This window comes from Diaphorina citri, unplaced genomic scaffold, assembly GCF_000475195.1.
Source record: "Diaphorina citri unplaced genomic scaffold, Diaci psyllid genome assembly version 1.1 scaffold554, whole genome shotgun sequence".
NCBI classification, from domain to species: Eukaryota; Metazoa; Arthropoda; class Insecta; order Hemiptera; family Psyllidae; genus Diaphorina; species Diaphorina citri.
The window spans coordinates 153,572-173,784 of NW_007377988.1; the positions used below are offsets into that span (position 1 = coordinate 153,572).

General features: G+C 37.0%; 2 protein-coding genes and 2 long non-coding RNA genes across 4 annotated transcripts; 1 reads left to right on the top strand and 3 right to left on the bottom strand.

Moving 5' to 3' along the window:
• Positions 1-993: 993 nt before the first annotated feature.
• Positions 994-11,689, bottom strand: LOC103510034 (arf-GAP with dual PH domain-containing protein 1-like). Its single transcript, XM_026824192.1, has 8 exons — positions 11,527-11,689; positions 5,314-5,503; positions 3,673-3,903; positions 3,254-3,388; positions 2,089-2,277; positions 1,930-1,963; positions 1,324-1,360; positions 994-1,188 (listed from the first exon to the last, which is right to left on the bottom strand). Exons 1-8 carry the CDS (start codon positions 11,613-11,615, stop codon positions 1,173-1,175), a joined length of 921 nt encoding a protein of 306 aa, XP_026679993.1. The 5' UTR covers positions 11,616-11,689; the 3' UTR covers positions 994-1,172.
• Positions 7,430-8,265, bottom strand: LOC113467778. The gene is made up of 2 exons (XR_003391731.1): positions 8,000-8,265; positions 7,430-7,476 (listed from the first exon to the last, which is right to left on the bottom strand). It is a non-coding gene; the product is annotated as an uncharacterized LOC113467778 (long non-coding RNA).
• Positions 8,619-16,295, top strand: LOC103510035 (diphosphoinositol polyphosphate phosphohydrolase 2-like). The gene is made up of 3 exons (XM_026824205.1): positions 8,619-9,121; positions 13,824-13,938; positions 16,170-16,295. Exons 2-3 carry the CDS (start codon positions 13,840-13,842, stop codon positions 16,278-16,280), a joined length of 210 nt encoding a protein of 69 aa, XP_026680006.1. The 5' UTR covers positions 8,619-9,121; positions 13,824-13,839; the 3' UTR covers positions 16,281-16,295.
• Positions 16,296-17,184: 889 nt separating this feature from the next.
• LOC103510010 lies at positions 17,185-18,453 on the bottom strand. Its single transcript, XR_541400.3, has 2 exons — positions 18,205-18,453; positions 17,185-18,124 (listed from the first exon to the last, which is right to left on the bottom strand). It is a non-coding gene; the product is annotated as an uncharacterized LOC103510010 (long non-coding RNA).
• Positions 18,454-20,213: the final 1,760 nt, after the last annotated feature.

Consider the following 20,213-nt stretch of genomic DNA (forward strand, 5'->3'; position numbering starts at 1 on the left):
TGCATAACCATTATAACGGTTTTTGTGACGTCAAAATTTTGTCAAATTTGAAGTGCAGTCTTGGAGAAAAAACAATGAAATCTCCACCTAACATCATCTGGGCTCAAAATTTCAAATTGTATAACGGGAAACAAACGTTTGGAAGAAGACTCGAACAACATGAAAAACAATTAATTCTACGCAAAACAACACATCACGAAAACTTGCCTGTTTTTTTATGTATTATATTATTTTAATCCGGTTGGGTGGAAGAGTCCTGTCATTAAAGCCTTTAAAAAAATCATTTTAGATTTTTTCAAGACACAATCTTATGAGACCTACAGCCCTATATGGCAAACTAGCCACGGAAGTTCCAAACTTCACAATAAAATTTGCATTTCGAAACATTGTAAAAGTTATGACGTAATTATTGCAGAAAAAAGCCTTTAAAAAACTCTTGCATAACCATTATAACGGTTTTTGTGACGTCAAAATTTTGTCAAATTTGAAGTGCAGGAACTTGGAGAACATTATTTTGCAATGAAATTCGTCAAAATTTTGTCAAATTTGAAGTGCAGTCTTGGAGAAAAAACTTTTTGCAATGAAATCTCCACCTTACATCATCTGGGCTCAAAATTTCAAATTGTACAACGGGATTCCATATCAAGCATTCCGCAAAGCGTGCGAACGTCAATTTTATATCACAAAGCTACAATGCATCGCTTAGCTGCAATGGGTGAATAGCAGATGCAATAGTCTTGTTAAACCACAAATTGCAGACCAAAACGAGTACTGTCTCTTAATTTACAATGGTACTTACTTTTGGCAGAACAATCTACACAGACATCATTTCCAGGGATTTTCAAAAGTTCTAGAACAGCTCTCCCATTGTTATCTACCATTTTCCTTTGCACGAATGTCCCCTTAACCTCTCAGTTGGTCTCTATTGTGTCTCATACGTTGGATAAGGAAGGGGGTCCTAATAAATTAGGTGTTAATTAATATTACTATAACGGGATTCCATATCAAGCATACCGCAAAGCGCGCGAACGTCAATTTTATATCACAAAGCTACAATGCATCGCTTAGCTGCAATGGGTGAATCGTCAATAGCGGATGCAATAGTTTTGTTGACCAGCACACTAGCTGCAATCAGTGAACGGTCAGCAGTAGCAGGAACACATTCGCTGTAGTTATCTGGTGCCAAAGTGGTTATCAAAATCATTTTGAAATTAATTTTTTTATGTTGTTGTTTTTTGTGATAAAATCCTTATCAGCTGCAAACTGTAAACATAGTTTTGCAGCCCGTCACTTTTTTGATGCCCGGGTTTACTGGTGCCAAAGATCCCCGCGTTCCGCTTTCTCACTAATTGAGCGGCAGCTGAAAGCAAACAGAATTATTATCTTGTTAGGCTAGGGGCATAGGCGGTTCTTGCCTAAATTTTTGGGGGGGCTTGATTTTGAAGCTACACCTTCAAAATTTTGATTTAGCTTTATGTAAAAAAAATCTGGTGTGAGCATCACACAACTTTCCTTATCCTATTGAATGATGCTTACTGGTGCCAAAGATCCCCGCGTTCCGCTTTCTCACTAATTGAGCGGCAGCTGAAAGCAAACAGAATTATTATCTTGTTAGGCTAGGGGATGTTAAACAGAGAGTAGACTAGCGTCTGGCTGTGCGACTATAAACAGAGAGGAGAACAGCTAACCCTAACCAGCCTAGCTAGCAGTTTCAAAGGGTTCTCTCTGCTTTTAAAGAATAAGATGGTTGACTGCGGTTCAGGACGAGTCAATTAAACATGGCTAGAGACCATCACCCCGGTTTATGACATTAAAGAATAAGATGGTTGACTGCGGTTCAGGACGAGTCAATTAAACATGGCTAGAGACCATCACCCCGGTTTATGACAGAGAAAAAAAGCAGGGAAACTAAAAAAGTAAGCTACTCACTGAAATGGTCCTGAGGGGTCAGGGGCGTGTCGAGGACGGTCTGCACGGCTTGTATCCACTGATCCCTATCAGGGGCGGACAGGGCAGAGAATTGGTACCACCGTTGTGGTGTCTTCAGCGTGAAGGTGAAGCCCTGATCTTTGGCAGGGGCGTGTCGAGGACGGTCTGCACAGCTTGTATCCACTGATCCCTATCAGGGGCGGACAGGGCAGAGAATTGGTACCACCGTTGTGGAGTCTTCAGCGTGAAGGTGAAGCCCTGATCTTTGGCCCCGGGGGGTACACCTAGGCGCACCGTGTACCCGTCCGAACAATGGCCTAGGAAGATTTCACCCTTCGGATAGGCAGACTAGAAGGAAAAAACAGGGAGTCATGTACTATGACGTCATCGCGTACGGGAGCGTATGCCGTGACGTCAAAGTTCAAGATTTACCGGTATTTTTGAGATCGATTTATCTCCGGATCTAGAAGTCGTAGAAGAAAAAGAAAAATTCCCTCTAGTTCCTCATTTTTTTCAAAAAATGAGGGAGTCATGTACTATGACGTCATCGCGTACGGGAGCGTATGCCGTGACGTCAAAGTTCAAGATTTACCGGTATTTTTGAAATCGATTTTTCTCCGGATCTAGAAGTCGTAGAAGAAAAAGAAAAATTCCCTCTAGTTCCTCATTTTTTCTACTTTTTGACTTAGAAACCTCATCCAAGTAAGCGCAACTGTTCTATTGAATAAACTTAACCTTTTAGGCAGACTAGAAGGAAAAAAGAGATAATTGAACAAACGTCCCCTTTCAAAAATTAAATAAATATGTAAATGCAGTTTCTTTGTGTTATCATATCACAACTTTGGTGCTCACTGCTCTACTTTTTGACTTAGAAACCTCATCCAAGTAAGCGCAACTGTTCTATTGAATAAACTTAACCTTTTAGGCAGACTAGAAGGAAAAAAAGAGGTAATTGAACAAACGTCCCCTTTCAAAAATTAAATAAATAAATGCAGTTTCTTTGTGTTATCATATCACAACTTTGGTGCTCACTGCAATTGAACAAACGTCCCCTTTCAAAAATTAAATAAATATGTAAATGCAGTTTCTTTGTGTTATCATATCACAACTTTGGTGCTCACTGCAGCATAGTAGGATTTTCAAAATATCTCAATAATGCAACGCTTAATGTTTACCTACCATGGCAGGTCGCTATATGCATTTATATTACATAGCTACTCATTTTCCTCACGAGGCTGAGTGGGCCCCGCAATATTTTTTTATTTATTTTACCAAGCCGAGTGGGTAGGGATGCTACGACACAGACAACACGAGTCTAACTTACCAAAGGTTCCTCATGGTACATGAGCTTCCTGTAGTCCAGAGTGAACCATCGCTTTCTGTAGGCATCTGCATTCTTAGGCCCTGTCTTCCACAGCCAACCTTCCCGCCCGAAATCACGCGTTAGTAGTTTGACCAGCTGGAAAATAGTGGAGCGAAAAATGATTTAAGATTTTATTTAAGAGAGAAAGCTGATATCATGAGAATCCTCAATTAAAATTCCTTACGAGAAAACTTTGAACTACATCTTTCTGACTCCCCAAGAACTCACGTGACATGATGGTACTTACGAGAAAACTTTGAACTACATCTTTCTGACTCCCCAAGAACTCACGTGACATGATGGTAGTGTGTTTCTACTGTAACCCGGATCTCCCGCACGCAAGGTAAATACATTGGGAGCCTTCCGATCTGAACTCTTACCTCAGAATCATTGGCCGACGGAAACGCCACCTGGAGCCGATGGAACTTGGCATTGCGAATGGCATGGTACCAGTTCATGATGCTCTGAGATTCCTCGTGATACACATAGATGTGGCGGGTGGACCCATCCTTCATGAAGGTCAACTGGAGAGAGTGGGGATGTTCTATTTTGGACGGCGCAATGACCACGTTGAGCTCGGAAATCCGCAGGGTGGCTTTGGGCTCTTTTTTCTGCAGAAAAGATTTTTTTTTTTGAAATAATAATATGTAACAACGAATATTTACGGGACAAGCCCAATATAAGAACATACAATACATAGAGTAGAATAGGGCTGGAGAGAGTGGGGATGTTCTATTTTGGACGGCGCTATGACCACGTTGAGCTCGGAAATCCGCAGGGTGGCTTTGGGCTCTTTTTTCTGCAGAAAAGATTTTTTTTTTTGAAATAATAATATGTAACAACGAATATTTACGGGACAAGCCCAATATAAGAACATACAATACATAGAGTAGAATAGGGCTGGAGAGAGTGGGGATGTTCTATTTTGGACGGCGCTATGACGACGGAAATCCGCAGTGTGGCTTTGGGCTCTTTTTTCTGTAGAATAATAAAAAAAAAAAAAGGAAAACTTAGTTCTGTAAATTTAAGTAAACAAACTCCGTGGCCAAGTGGGTATCACACTAGGCTTGCACTTCAGAGGTCCCAGATTCAATTCCCAGCGGGGTAAAAGAAATTCTGGCTCTGTACGTGTTTGGAGTTCAGGGTACACTCAGTCTCATGGGGACAACTGAGTAGCTACTTTCATCAAGTAGCAATCAGTGGCGGCATTACAAGTCAAAAGAAACGAGTGATGATAAATATGATGATTGAGTTAATGGAAGACTTGTAATACTGTGATACCCACAAAGTTGTGAAAAAGCTCTCTGCTTCACCACAAAGGTTCATCATTTGATTTGATATTTTTTCTATATCTACCCACTTTTGAATATTGCATCAAAATCAAGAATATTATGACATCAACTGAGTAGCTACTTTCATCAAGTAGCAATCAGTGGCGGCATTACAAGTCAAAAGAAACGAGTGATGATAAATATGATGATTGAGTAAATGAAAGACTTGTAATACTGTGATACCCACAAAGTTGTGAAAAATCTCTCTGCTTTACCACAAAGGTTCATCATTTGATTTGATATTTTTTCTATATCTACCCACTTTTGAATATTGCATCTAAATCAAGAATATTATGACATAATAGCAGCATATGTATTATTTGTTTTGACTTTGGGCCTCTGTGCATACATGGATAACACCCAAAAAAGATTATGACATAATAGCAGCATGTGTATTATTTGTTTTGACTTTGGGCTTCTGTGCATACATGGATAACACCCAAAAAAGGACTAACATATGTAGAGTTGACATGAGACTGCAGACCAAGGGCTAAACCTACCTCTTTCACATAATATTTAATAGTGTCATTTATCTCATTGAGAACAAAACGTCGAGGGATTATGACATAATAGCAGCATGTGTATTATTTGTTTTGACTTTGGGCTTCTGTGCATACATGGATAACACCCAAAAAAGGACTAACATTATGTAGAGTTGACATGAGACTGCAGACCAAGGGGTAAACCTACCTCTTTCACATAATATTTAATAGTGTCATTTATCTCATTGAGAACAAAACGTCGAGGATGGTATTTCCCGCTCTCCTTGCCTCGCTTCATGAGGAATCCATCCATGTGTCCCGTAATGTAGGTCAAGGCCTCTGGATGCCGGAACTCTTCCCGTTCGTACTTGGATCGAATCCATTCCTTGAGCAAAACTCTGTGAATAGAGTAGGTACAACATTTAAGTGTAGGTCAAGGCCTCTGGATGCCGGAACTCTTCCCGTTCGTACTTGGATCGAATCCATTCCTTGAGCAAAACTCTGTGAATAGAGTACAACATTTATTGCATTACATTTATTGTACTCGCACTTCGTGCTCGCTCCATCCCCCGGGGGCTTCGCGTGTTCGCTACGCGGAGTTGCGTATGGGGTCGCGCTTCGCACTCCCGGGGGTTCGCGGGGTTATGCATGTGGTCGCGCTTCGCGCTCCCTTGTTTACGGTCGCGCTGCGCGCTCCCGGAGCTTCGCGGGGTGTGCATGAGTTCGCGATTCGCGCTCCCTTGGCTTAGCCCCTGACACCTTATATCGTGCCTGAGTCTTGTTTCAAAGAAACGAAAACTGAAAACTCAAGCAAGAGAAAATATTAAACGCAGGAAAAGTTTTGCTGGCTGTTATGAGTGTTTACTTTCTTTTCTTAGGAACACTCCTAAAGCAAGTATCTTCCCTCTTATAAACGGATTTTTGTAATGTCCCATTGACGCGCCTTATGCACAACTACCAAAAATCAAATTACTGAATGGGGTCCAAAGGATTTTCTTATCTTTCAAGTGTTTGGCAGACATATGACTGGTGTTCTCGAGTCCGTATTGATTTGATTATTTCTGTCACATTGTGACAATGAGCTTACTTTGTCAAAATATTTCCTTGCTTCTCTGTAACATTCAATGATGAACATTTTCTTGAGTTGGGAAGAAATGCAAAGATGTATGCAGGGGCACCTTGCTAATAATTTTTCAGTGAATACCTGTGTGAGTGTAGTGTTGAAGACCTGGTAAACTGAAAGGTGGGTTCAATCCCAGCCAAGGTATGAAATTTTTTCTTGATATAATTTGAGAATTTGACCACAACAATAGTAAGTTTTAAGAGCATATTGCTCACTCAAAGTAGAAAAACTCACTGTGTAAAATTTGTGTCATGAATGTTATGATACCTACACCCTGTATAAAGCAAAAAAAAATCTAGGAATCTGGGGTAGACTCTTTAGGTGTATGTTTTAGTATGTCCCTCTTCAGATGAACTAAAGGCTCAGAAAAAGAAATATTGTTACCCCTAAATGTAGAACAAATTTTGGTCAAAAAACAATTCACCACTTTGGCCCCAGATTATTTGATCAAATTCCTGATGAAGTGAAAGATACAAGAAAATTAGACCTTTTTAAGAACAAGCTAAAACAATGGCTACAGAAAAAAGAAATTGATATTGCAATATTGTATAAAATTATTAAATAGTAAGTAAGTAGGTACGTACATATTTTTCATTTATTTATAAATACTTTTTAGATATATTGTATATGAACTACAATGTTCCCTATCTAGACTATAATAATATGAAATATCTAAAGTTAAGCAACTTACTGTCATAAAAAAAGTCATAAAATACTGAATAAATATGCTCTCAACTAAGAACTTCCCTTTAACACAAACAAAAGAAAAATAAAATACTGAATAAATATGCTCTCAACTAAGAACTTCCCTTTAACACAAACAAAAGAAAAAGAATGCTACCCATAATACAAAGGTCACACAACATTATGACCTTTAGTATGGGTAATCTAACTTTAATTTAAAGATAAGTAATCCATCCTTAAAATATTTCATATAGGTATATTCTTAGTCATTTATTAATTATCAAACTGTGGATTATTTAACATGTATTGTAAAATTGTTATTACAAATAAATAAAGTCTCATTACAAATTACAGAATTACAATTACAGAGAGAGCCAGTACTCTCCAGTTAGCTAGTGAAGAACATATTGTTTTATGTATGCTTGCACAGCGGGTACATAGAAACACACCAAGATTGTATGAGGCCCATTCAGGATCTGAAAAACATGGCATTTATGGTTTTATGTATGCTTGCACAGCGGGTACATAGAAACACACCAAGATTGTATGAGGCCCATTCAGGATCTGAAAAACATGGCATTTATGTTATGATTTTACACAATAGGTAATATTGAGTTGTAGGCCTGAATTAACATTTTTATTTTTTCATCTTAGTAATACTTAGGTAATTGTTTTATTTCTATGCTAAATAATTTCACCCTGCAGAATGGGTTGTACTGGGTCCTACAGATACATTGGTTGACGATTTTCCACACATATTTGATATGTAACTGAAAATGTGTAGGTGACATAGGTGTACACCGCAGGATGGGTTGTACTGGGTCCTACAGATACATTGGTTGACAATTTTCCACACATATTTGATATGTAACTGAAAATGTGTAGGTGTACACCTCAGAATGGGTTGTACTGGGTCCTACAGATACATTGGTTGACAATTTTCCACACATATTTGATATGTAACTGAAAATGTGTAGGTGTAACCCTTTTTTTTAGGAAGTGAGGAATGCCTATCTCAGAGAGAACTTCTTCCACAAATTGTCCAGACCAAAACGAGTACTGTCTCTTAATTTACAATGGTACTTACTTTTGGCAGAACAATCTACACAGACATCATTTCCTGGGATTTTCAAAAGTTCTAGAACAGCTCTCCCATTGTTATCTACCATTTTCCTTTGCACGAATGTCCCCTTATACTCTCAGTTGGCCTCTATTGTGTCTCATACGTTGGATAAGGAAGGGGGTCCTAATAAATTAGGTGTTAATTAATATTACTTCATTTTACACTGAAATGGTGACTGGTTGTAGTGGTTATCAAAATCATTTTGAAATTAATTTTTTTATGTTGTTGTTTTTTGTGATAAAATCCTTATCAGCTGCAAACTGTAAACATATGTTTTACAGCCCGTCACTTTTTTGATGCCCGGGTTTACAGTTACGTGTTGTCATGTCGACTCTGGTAAATATGATTTATCCTTATTTTCCCGACGAAAAGTCCTGTTTTCAGTCCATAAAGGAGAAGAGAAAGAGATGTGGACCGAAACTGAGGTGGATAAAGACTTTTGACATGGACCTTTGAGATACTCAAAAGTCGGATTATTGTGCGATTAGGAATTTAGCTAGATTTTGCAGCCCGTATTTTTTTTTAAAATCAGTGTCGGAGCATGCGCACAGAAAAGGTCATTGGTCATTTTTGTTTTTAATTTTTTGCTTGTTTTGCATATTGCATTGTGGAATTTGCAAATTTTGAGCTTTTCGCGACAGAGTCATTGCGTTTCGCGAGTTTTATTTTCTTCAACTTTCTGGGTCCAAGGTGTGAAGCTTTTTCTCAAAAATGGAGAAGTTTCTCTATTTTTCTACCTATCACAAATAAGCAAGACTTAACGGGAAAAAGGGAAAGCCTTTTCAAATTCAACCAGTGAAACTTTCACAAGTGTTTTCCTTCTAAAGTTGAACTTTTTTTTCTTCCTCCAAGAAAAAAAGAAAAAAACCTTCAAAAAATGGCGTTTCTAAATACTCGGTGATTTTACCCTAATTTTTTAAATATATTTTTTCCTTTCTAATTTTCAATTATTTTTTTTTAAACCTCAATTTTTCAATTCCTGTTTTTCAAACCCCCAACAAACCTACCTACCCATACCTAAAACAAAATATTTATAAAGCTTCATTATCATTTGTGTTAACTAACCCTTTACTTAAGTTATTTTATCTACAAATTGTCAAAAATGGTGAAGGAAAAGCCCAACTCAACGTCATAAAATACTGAATAAATATGCTCTCAACTAAGAACTTCCCTTTAACACAAACAAAAGAAAAAGAATGCTACCCATAATACAAAGGTCATACAACATTATGACGTTTAGTATGGGTAATCTAACTTTAATTTGAAGATAAATAATCCATCCTTAAGATATTTCATATAGGTATATTCTTAGTCATTTATTAATTATCAAACTGTGGATTATTTAACATGTATTGTAAAATTGTTATTACAAATAAATAAAGTCTCATTACAAATTACAGAATTACAATTACAGAGAGAGCCAGTACTCTCCAGTTAGCTAGTGAAGAACATATTTTATGTACCTATGTACATAAGTAGGACATCAGCTAGTGAGACAAGACATTTAAGTATTTCTTCTTTACTGATATTGATACCTAATTAGGCTAAAAACAGAGTGAAGAGAATTGAGCATTGTAGAGGGAAGGGACAACAGATTGAAGTGACTAGTTGAAACCACATTGAGCTGAGGACAAAAAGCTCTATGCTCTTTGCTCTCTGCTCCATTCTGTTTTTAGCTGCACTTAACAAAATAAAGTATAGGTACCTACTTACCTAAGTACCTTCTTATATTATGCAAGTAGGTAAAAGGAAAAGATAGGAACCTAAGTTAGATATCTAGTAAGTAGAACAATGTATGATCAAGATGGTTACAGGAGAAGAGCAGCCTGCATTTGTGTCAGGAATGAAGCTGAGAATGAGGTAAGTTATTCATGTTGACGTTCATGATAAGACAGACTAAAGGCATCAAAAGTAAGTTTTGATCTGTGGTACAATACTAAAATATCCTTAAGTAGAGCTCACATAGCCTTATTCAGCTAAGTGTCCATAGGCATAAAATATCATGCTAACTTGCAAGAGACTTTCCTGCAAACTGGCTTGTGCAAGAGTGTTAAGACACAGCTAGCCTTGTGCAAGTCAACTTGTGCAATATTTTTCCCAGTGAACTGGATTGGGGATTTGACATAAAAAGAGCAGCCTGCATTTGTGTCAGGAATGAAGCTGAGAATGAGGTAAGTTATTCATGTTGACGTTCATGATAAGACGTACTAAAGGCATTAGAAGTAAGTTTTGATCTGTGGTACAATACTAAAATCCATAAGTAGAGCTCACATAGCCTTATTCATTTAAGTGTCCACAGGCATAAAATATCATGCTAACTTGCAAGAGACTTTCCCGCAAACTGGCTTGTGCAAGAGTCTTAAGACACAGCTAGCCTTGTGCAAGCCAACTTGTGCAATATTTTTCCCAGTGAACTGGATTGAGGATTTGACAGAAAGAAATTCAACATTCCACTGGCCACTGGCAATAAATTTATTCAATCTTGCTCGAGGGAAATGAATAAGTACTTTCTTTGTAATATGTACTTACATTGTACATACTTAATACCAAAATTTCTCACTTGGGCAATCTCATTATACATTTGATTTGCAATTCAGGCTACTGATGTGTGATTCAGTGAAAATCATAAAATATAGTTGGGGTCTACTACCTACACCATATTAGAATCACATGCTACCATGATCATAATTGGGGACATCACCTCAAGATTCTCCAATTATTCTCTGGGAAAATAAAGTCTCATTACAAATTACAGAATTACAATTACAGAGAGAGCCAGTACTCTCCAGTTAGCTAGTGAAGAACATATTTTATGTATTATGTACCTATGTACATAAGTAGGACATCAGCTAGTGAGACAAGACATTTAAGTATTTCTTCTTTACTGATATTGATACCTAATTAGGCTAAAAACAGAGTGAAGAGAATTGAGCATTGTAGAGGGAAGGGACAACAGATTGAAGTGACTAGTTGAAACCACATTGAGCTGAGGACAAAAAGCTCTATGCTCTTTGCTCTCTGCTCCATTCTGTTTTTAGCTGCACTTAACAAAATAAAGTATAGGTACCTACTTACCTAAGTACCTTCTTATATTATGCAAGTAGGTAAAAGGAAAAGATAGGTAAGTACCTAAGTTAGATATCTAGTAAGTAGAACACTAGCATAGGATTCACAGTTAAAGTGTCAGAAAAAAAAAAAAAAAGAAATGTAGGTATCATAGAGCAAATAGGAAGCTACCTAGAGCAAAGTAAACCAAAAAGTTTTATAAAACATAAAAACTCCCCATTCTTTTCTCTTTTTTTTTATGTAAACAGAAAAAAAGAACAATGTTTTGGTCACTGATTCATGTCAAAAAGTTTTTTTTTTATGTTTTCTTTCTTGTGGTGGAAAATTTCAATTTAAGGGGGAAAAAAAATCATGTGAATTTTCTGAATGAAAAAGGTGACTAGAAAATCTCGGTCACAGACCAAATTTTTTTTCATTTTACTCACTGAGGGCAGCTTGAAGTTGGCACTTTATAAGATGCAGGAACTCGCATTTCATATTTCAATTTGGACACATTATTGCCTATTTGTTTCATCCGTTCAAGTTGACTGTCCTCCCAAGCATCCAATTTCAAATGTTTGACTTTAGAAATGTGAACACCTAGTGTTTTATGTAATAATTAAGACCGGTTTTAGCGTCACCTGTGTTGGGCTACGCCGAGCAAGGCCAATAAATGGATGGGTGACTTCAACATTATATTGGGAGTAAAGGGCGAACGGGCTCTAGTCTCGATCCTGAGATATGATCAATTTTTGATCGCTAAAATCACCATAAGAAATACACGGAGTGCAGAGACTGCGGGAGAGAAAACTTTTCCTTGCTCGCCTAATATTTGAGTTTCGTTTATGTTTTTTTTGTTTGATAAATACAAGTTCGGCCATGCCTTTTCCAGAAGTTTGGCCATGCCTCGGGATGAACTAGCGGGCTTCCGGAGCGAAGCGACGGAATTCAGCTAGTCTTATATTATAAGAACGAGATCCATTCACTCATTCACATTTCATAGTTCACACACTGATCGTTCTATCTCGAGAACCACAACACCTAGAAAGCTTAAATTTGGTAGGAATATTCCTTTTATGGTCTGGGTGTGCAATAAGAAAGGATTTTGCGAAAATCTACACCGATCCTGAGATATGATCAATTTTTGATCGCTGAAATCTCCATAAGAAATACACAGAGTGCAGAGACTGCGGGAGAGAAAACTTTTCCTCGCTCGCCTAATATTTGAGTTTCGTTTATGTTTTTAGTTTGATAACTACAAGTTCGGCCATGCCTTTTCCACAAGTTTGGCCATGCCTCGGGATAAACTAGCGGGATTCCGGAGCGAAGCGACGGAATTCAGCTAGTAGCTAATATAAATGAAAAGTATAATATAAACGTGCAAACTAAAGATAAAAAGTAAAAAATGAATTCAGATTGTACAAGTTGCGGAAAAAAAATCAAAAATTCTAATTTCCCGCCAACTTTACACGCAAAAAGTCCGACGTTGTCCTACGATGGCCCTGTTCATAACCACGGCCTGAACAGGGCTGAGATGAGCTCGGACGACGTGAGATAGCTGTCCCGGCGGCAATTTTTAAAATTCATTTTATATTTATTTTTGTTTGCTTTGTAATTTGCTTGTTTTTAATAGCTAATATAAATGAAAAGTATAATATAAACGTGCAAACTAAAGATAAAAAGTAAAAAATGAATTCAGATTGTACAAGTTGCGGAAAAAAATCAAAAATTCGAATTTCCCGCCAACTTTACACGCAAAAAGTCCGACGATGTCCTACGATGGCCCTGTTCATAACCACGGCCTGTGTCATGTCGACTCTGGTAAATATGATTTATCCTGTTTTTCCTGACGAAAAGTCCTGTTTTCAGTCCATAAAGGAGAAGAGAAAGAGATGTGGACCGAAACTGAGGTGGATAAAGACTTTTGACATGGACCTTTGAGATACTCAAAAGTCGGATTATTGTGCGATTAGGAATTTAGCTAGATTTTGCAGCCCGTATTTTTTTTTTTTTTTTAAATCAGTGTCGGAGCATGCGCACAGAAAAGGTCATTGGTCATTTTTGTTTTTAATTTTTTGCTTGTTTTGCATATTGCATTGTGGAATTTGCAAATTTTGAGCTTTTCGCGACAGAGTCATTGCGTTTCGCGAGTTTTATTTTCTTCAACTTTCTGGGTCCAAGGTGTGAAGCTTTTTCTCAAAAATGGAGAAGTTTCTCTATTTTTCTACCTATCACAAATAAGCAAGACTTAACGGGAAAAAGGGAAAGCCTTTTCAAATTCAACCAGTGAAACTTTCACAAGTGTTTTCCTTCTAAAGTTGAACTTTTTTTTCTTCCTCCAAGAAAAAAAGAAAAAAACCTTCAAAAAATGGCGTTTCTAAATACTCGGTGATTTTACCCTAATTTTTTAAATATATTTTTTCCTTTCTAATTTTCAATTATTTTTTTTTAAACCTCAATTTTTCAATTCCTGTTTTTCAAACCCCCAACAAACCTACCTACCCATACCTAAAACAAAATATTTATCAAAAAATGGCGTTTCTAAATACTCGGTGATTTTACCCTAATTTTTTAAATATATTTTTTCCTTTCTAATTTTCAATTATTTTTTTTAAAACCTCAATTTTTCAATTCCTGTTTTTCAAATCCCCAACAAACCTACCTACCCATACCTAAAACATAAAATATTTCTAAAGCTTCATTATCATTTGTGTTAACTAACCCTTTACTTAAGTTATTTTATCTACAAATTGTCAAAAATGGTGAAGGAAAAGCCCAACTCAACTCGAATGTACGATCAAGATGGTTACAGGAGAAGAGCAGCCTGCATTTGTGTCAGGAATGAAGCTGAGAATGAGGTAAGTTATTCATGTTGATGTTCATGATAAGACGTACTAAAGGCATCAAAAGTAAGTTTTGATCTGTGGTACAATACTAAAATATCCATAAGTAGAGCTCACATAGCCTTATTCAGCTAAGTGTCCACAGGCATAAAATATCATGCTAACTTGCAAGAGACTTTCCCACAAATTGGCTTGTGCAAGAGTGTTAAGACACAGCTAGCCTTGTGCAAGCCAACTTGTGCAATATTTTTCCCAGTGAACTGGATTGGGGATTTGACAGAAAGAAATTCAACATTCCACTGGCCACTGGCAATAAATTTATTCAATCTTGCTCGAGGGAAATGAATAAGTACTTTCTTTGTCATATGTACTTACATTGTACAGGCTTGTGCAAGAGTGTTAAGACACAGCTAGCCTTGTGCAAGCCAACTTGTGCAATATTTTTCCCAGTGAACTGGATTGGGGATTTGATTTGACAGAAAGAAATTCAACATTCCACTGGCAATAAATTTATTCAATCTTGCTCGAAGGAAATGAATAAGTACTTTCTTTGTAATATGTACTTACATTGTACATACTCTTCCAATGATACTTAGTTATTTTTAGGAAAAAAAAAAAAAAAATGTAAATATCTTGAATTACTTGTGATTAAACTGGAAAGCCTCTTAACAAATTTTGTTAGTGTCACAGGATTGTGAGTGTTCACCTCAAATTCCAAGCATAAAAAAGACTTGATGTAATAGGAAGTTAAAAATCGCAACTTAGCCCGGAATTAAATCCCTTTGAACTGCCAGTAAGTAAACTGCGCTTCAAATCTGCACATAGCGCGTGGTCATTATCCAGATGGGTGACCATCCAGGCAATCGTGGGCTGTTGGCTCTTCTCGGCCCCACTCAGGTTTTGTGAGGTCAATATGAGGAGGCGGGTAGCTTGTCACCGAATGGAGGGTACAACCTCTGTCACTTTTTCGTAGCAATGAAGCAACAGCTACATTAGACGCATGTGGTCTGTGTCTTAGCATACCCATCCCGTAGTATGTCCCTCATCAGATGGGCGATAAGAGACACAATACTTCCCATACTATCGAAACATAAATGCAAAATCTGCTCTGTTTCTTGGCGACATTGCACAGATTTCGAGAAAGCAAGCCCAGTGCTTTAGTGCTTCTCTTTCTAAGAGAAAAAAATTGCTAGAAAATATTGTCATGTTTTTTCTTCTAAATTAAAAGTAGGTATTGCCCATGGGAAGGTGCTTTGTTATTGTTTTTTGTTTCTGTCAACCATAATAAATACAGCATGCGATAATGAACATGTTTTCTGCTACCTCCATGGCTGAGTGCATATATCATACTAGGCTTGCACGCCGGAGGTCCTGCGTTCAAATCTCGAAAGAGTCGGAAGCTTTTTTTGGCTCTTCTTGGATTTTGGCCTTTTGATTTATTTAAACTTTAACACCATATTATACCTAGGTACATTTAAATAAATTCTACTTACACTTAATCGGAATTTTTTTTCCTATTCACATGACTTTTTTCAGGGCTTTATTTTAAGTGGTAGGGTTCTCACTTACGTGAGCTCTTCCACCCAACCACTGATTTTCCCTATTTGGGCTCTAATAGTTTTGTTTTGAAGCCATTCTATGAAGGTGAGCCATTCAATGAAAACCTCCTTTAGTATCAAAATGGATTTGCATGCCATTAAGTAATGAATTTTAGATTCACCAAACTACAGTTTCCGCTTCGTAAAATTAATCTTCTGAAGGTAGATGACGAAACTAAGGATGAAAATATTTGATGAAGATTTAATAGCCATTCTATGAAGGTGAGCCATTCAATGAAAACCTCCTTTAGTATCAAAATGGATTTGCATGCCATTAAGTAATGAATTTTAGATTCGCCAAACTACAGTTTCCGCTTCGTAAAATTAATCTTCTGGAGGTAGATGACGAAACTAAGGATGAAAATATTTGATGAAGATATTAATCATTTCCTCTTTTGGTTTGAATTTCAGAATGACGATAGAAAACATAGGACACAAGTATTCGTGATGGTTGTTACACAGGAGCTGGATGAATGGGAAGACTCGAGAAGTAAGTAGAATAATAATTTCCTCTTTTGGTTTGAATTTCAGAATGACGATAGAAAACATAGGACACAAGTATTCGTGATGGTTGTTACACAGGAGCTGGAAGAATGGGAAGACTCGAGAAGTAAGTAGAATAGAATAAAATAGGATGTAATAGAATAGAATATACCGTGTTTATCCTGCAAGAATGACGATAGAAAACACAGGACAGAAGTATTCGTGATGGTTGTTACACAGGAGCTGGATGAATGGGAAGACTCGAGAAGTAAGTAGAATAGAATAAAATAGGATGTAATAGAATAGAATATACCGTGTTTATCCTGCAAGAATGACGACAGAAAATACAGGACAGAAGTATTCGTGATGGTTGTTACACAGGAGCTGGATGAATGGGAAGACTCGAGAAGTAAGTAGAATAGAATAAAATAGGATGTAATAGAATAGAATATACCGTGTTTATCCTGCAAGAATGACGACAGAAAATACAGGACAGAAGTATTCGTGATGGTTGTTACACAGGAGCTGGATGAATGGGAAGACTCGAGAAGTAAGTAGAATAGAATAAAATAGGATGTAATAGAATAGAATATACCGTGTTTATCCTGCAAGAATGACGACAGAAAATACAGGACAGAAGTATTCGTGATGGTTGTTACACAGGAGCTGGATGAATGGGAAGACTCGAGAAGTAAGTAGAATAGAATAAAATAGGATGTAATAGAATAGAATATACCGTGTTTATCCTGCAAGAATGACGACAGAAAATACAGGACAGAAGTATTCGTGATGGTTGTTACACAGGAGCTGGATGAATGGGAAGACTCGAGAAGTAAGTAGAATAGAATAAAATAGGATGTAATAGAATAGAATATACCGTGTTTATCCTGCAAGAATGACGACAGAAAATACAGGACAGAAGTATTCGTGATGGTTGTTACACAGGAGCTGGATGAATGGGAAGACTCGAGAAGTAAGTAGAATAGAATAAAATAGGATGTAATAGAATAGAATATACCGTGTTTATCCTGCAAGAATGACGACAGAAAATACAGGACAGAAGTATTCGTGATGGTTGTTACACAGGAGCTGGATGAATGGGAAGACTCGAGAAGTAAGTAGAATAGAATAAAATAGGATGTAATAGAATAGAATGCGTCATCTTGTTTTTTTTGGGGGCAAAAGTTTTTTTTTTTTTTTTTTTTTTTTTTTTACTCTATTACTAAAGTATAGCGAAGCTGTACTAGTAATGAGAAAGTATTGTAATCGGTCCAATTTTTTTAGGCTTGAGAAGACGCCATCTTGTATTTCCAATAGCTTAGTTTATGTACAAGCGCTACCACGCCCCCTAGTGTAACCTTGGTTAAACTAAAATTTATATTTCTCTAGAAGGAGAGGAAATGGGCTTCAGAAAAGGAGAAATCGGCTGAGATTCCACAAGAAATACTTTCTCATTACTAGTATTAGCAATAGAAAGAAAAATACGCGTTATCTGATTGGTCCAAAATTAGCGAACCCGAAGCTCTTCGTTAAACATCGGGTCGGCTTCCCGGAATCTCCCGAACGAGAGCGATATATCCCGTTGGACAATTGGAAACTTACACAGTGCGCCTGCGCAAACTCTTCTATACCTACATAGATATATTTACCTAATCTCTGTCAAACTGAAATTTTCTTCTTTTTTTTTACAGTTATTTATACGTTTACTTTCCTTGTCCTCATAAGAAGGAAAGTAATGGAGTTTTCATTGGATTTAAGATTTGGATGTCCGTATTGTCCGTATAGCCAGTTTTAGACCACGCCAAACCTTGTGTTGGCTCAGAATTCATGTAATAATGTGTTGTTCTACGTGTTCCAAAAGAACTCGTTAAGTAATTTTCGGTAGGTACTCTTTTTTTTGTTGCAATATTTGCTGGGCTATGTTTATTAAAAACTCCTTTCTAAATTTCAGAGGATGAAAAAATTAACTCCCAAGTCAACATTTTTTTCTGGTTAAATGCCCCAATTATTGTTTAAATTTAATTTAAACTCACTGTTAAATTACCAATGTCTTTAGTGGTTATAAATTTCAAGGAAAAACGCGAGTCATATGGCATCCATATCTTGATCCAATAAGAGACCTATTTCATTACCATCATACAGTACTAGTACAGATCTGCAATGTGTCATATGGCATCCATATCTTGATCCAATAAGAGACCTATTTCATTACCATCATACAGTACTAGTACAGATCTGCAATGTGTTTTTTTTTCCGCAGTGGATCAAAAACAAATCCATACAGCCCCTTAGTGGTCGGTTGGAAGAGCTCACGTAAGTGAGATCCCTGCCACTTTAAACAAAGTCCAAAAGAAAGTATTGGATTTCCCTTAAACCAAGCATCAGAGAGCCGATTAAACACATATTTTTTATTGTTTTATATATTTTAAATATCCGAACGATTCTATTTTTTTTTTATTTTTTTTTTTTTTTTTTTTTTTTTTTTTTTTCGCAGTGGATCAAAAACAAATCCATACAGCCCCTTAGTGGTCGGTTGGAAGAGCTCACGCAAGTGAGAACCCTGCCACTTTAAACAAAGTCCAAAAGAAAGTATTGGATTTCCCTTAAACCAAGCATCAGAGAGCCGATATAACACATATTTTTTATTGTTTTATATATTTTAAATATCCGAACGATTCTCTATTGATTTCTTGAAGCCCGTTTACTAGATTGTAATACTAACAAGAACTGGGCCGTAATTTTTGGCGTGAAAGGTTTTTTTGCGTCATCCGTAATATGCATAAGGTCAGCTAAGACGTATTTTCCTTTCGAAAACTAGACGATTTCCCCTTTTCTGAAACTCATTTCCCCTGGCCCCCCTCGAAAGGCGCTTTACCTCTAGCTAGTAGAGTTGTATTCGATTATGTGACTAGCTGTATTTTTTAAACAAATAAAAAAAATATTTTATTTGGTTTTTCTATTCTGAAGCCCGTTTACTAGATTGTAATACTAACAAGAACTGGGCCGTAATTTTTGGCGTGAAAGGTTTTTTTGCGTCATCCGTAATATGCGTAAGGTCAGCTAAGACGTATTTTCCTTTCGAAAACTAGACGATTTCCCCTTTTCTGAAACTCATTTCCCCCCGGCCCCCCTGGAAAGGCGCTTTACCTCTAGCTAGTAGAGTTGTATTCGATTATGTGACTAGCTGTATTTTTTAAACAAATAAAAAATATTTTATTTGGTTTTTCTATTCACTTTATTTGTGTCATAAAAAAATGCAAAAAGGAGCTTACGACTAAATAGTCCGTAAGAGTGTGCTAGCAAGTAAATGTAAGCAAGTAAACTTAAAATGATTTGTTATACATTTCTGTAGAATCATCGTACCCAGGAAATTATTCATGGTCCGGCACTGGTACCAAATCAGCTGATATATAACCTTCGATTTGAAAAGTGTCTTTCGTTTTGGTCCTTAACCCTCCTTCTATGTTATTCTTATTCTGAGGGGGCCTTTGTCCAAACTAGCCCAAAGAGAAATTTCATATGATGACTGACATAAAAGTCAGATAATCAAATACAAGTTTGGTCGTTCGAACCCCCTCTTTTTGGCGTGGTAGCGCCTGTACTAAACGATGTTTCCGCCATCAGGGGAAATCGTTTTCGAAAGGAAAATACGATTTGTCTTGTTAGGTTTTATTTTTATCCCCCACCTTCCTTTTCAAAAGTCTTTTTATATTCTAAATATTTAGTTGATATAAACGAGAGAAAGAGGATATGTGTTTTACATACGTATACAGGGTGATGTCCATCAATGTATGACCCACTCAAATTGCTCCGAATCTGTTGGAGTTTTCGAAAAAAAAAAAAAAAAAAAAAAAAAAGAAAAACAAAAACAACTTACAATATTATTGCTCTTTCACCCAGCACTTTTGATAAGTATTTTCTCATTTCTCCCAATACATGTATCTTTCATACATGTTGCCTGATGCCTGTGCAGCCTGTCACTCCCGCTCAGACCGTCTGCCAGTGTGTGGCGGAAAAAGCAGACTGACAGAACTAGGTCTCATGCTTTTTCCGCCACACACGTTAAGACGGTCTGTCAGACGCGGTCTGAGCGTGAGAGGCGGGCCTTAGAGCTTATTAAAACTTTGTCCGATGTGCCTCAATCAATGCCTTTGTCGTACAAAAAAAAAGAAGAAAAAAAAAAAAAAAAAAAAAACCCGCCCCGTGAAA

Bases quoted from the DNA above. Each gene is read 5' to 3' on its own strand.
- LOC103510035 (XM_026824205.1), top strand. From the start codon at position 13,840: ATGGTGAAGGAAAAGCCCAACTCAACTCGAATGTACGATCAAGATGGT. The intron at 13,939-16,169 runs GTAAGTTATTCA...GTAATAGAATAG, and splicing joins GGAATGAAGCTGAGAATGAG to AATATACCGTGTTTATCCTG.
- LOC103510034 (XM_026824192.1), bottom strand. From the start codon at position 11,615: ATGAAACAAATAGGCAATAATGTGTCCAAATTGAAATATGAAATGCGA. The intron at 3,389-3,672 runs GTAAGAGTTCAG...ACTATTTTCCAG, and splicing joins CGTCGGCCAATGATTCTGAG to CTGGTCAAACTACTAACGCG. The intron at 1,964-2,088 runs CTCGACACGCCC...GTGCAGACCGTC, and splicing joins TACAAGCTGTGCAGACCGTC to CTCGACACGCCCCTGACCCC.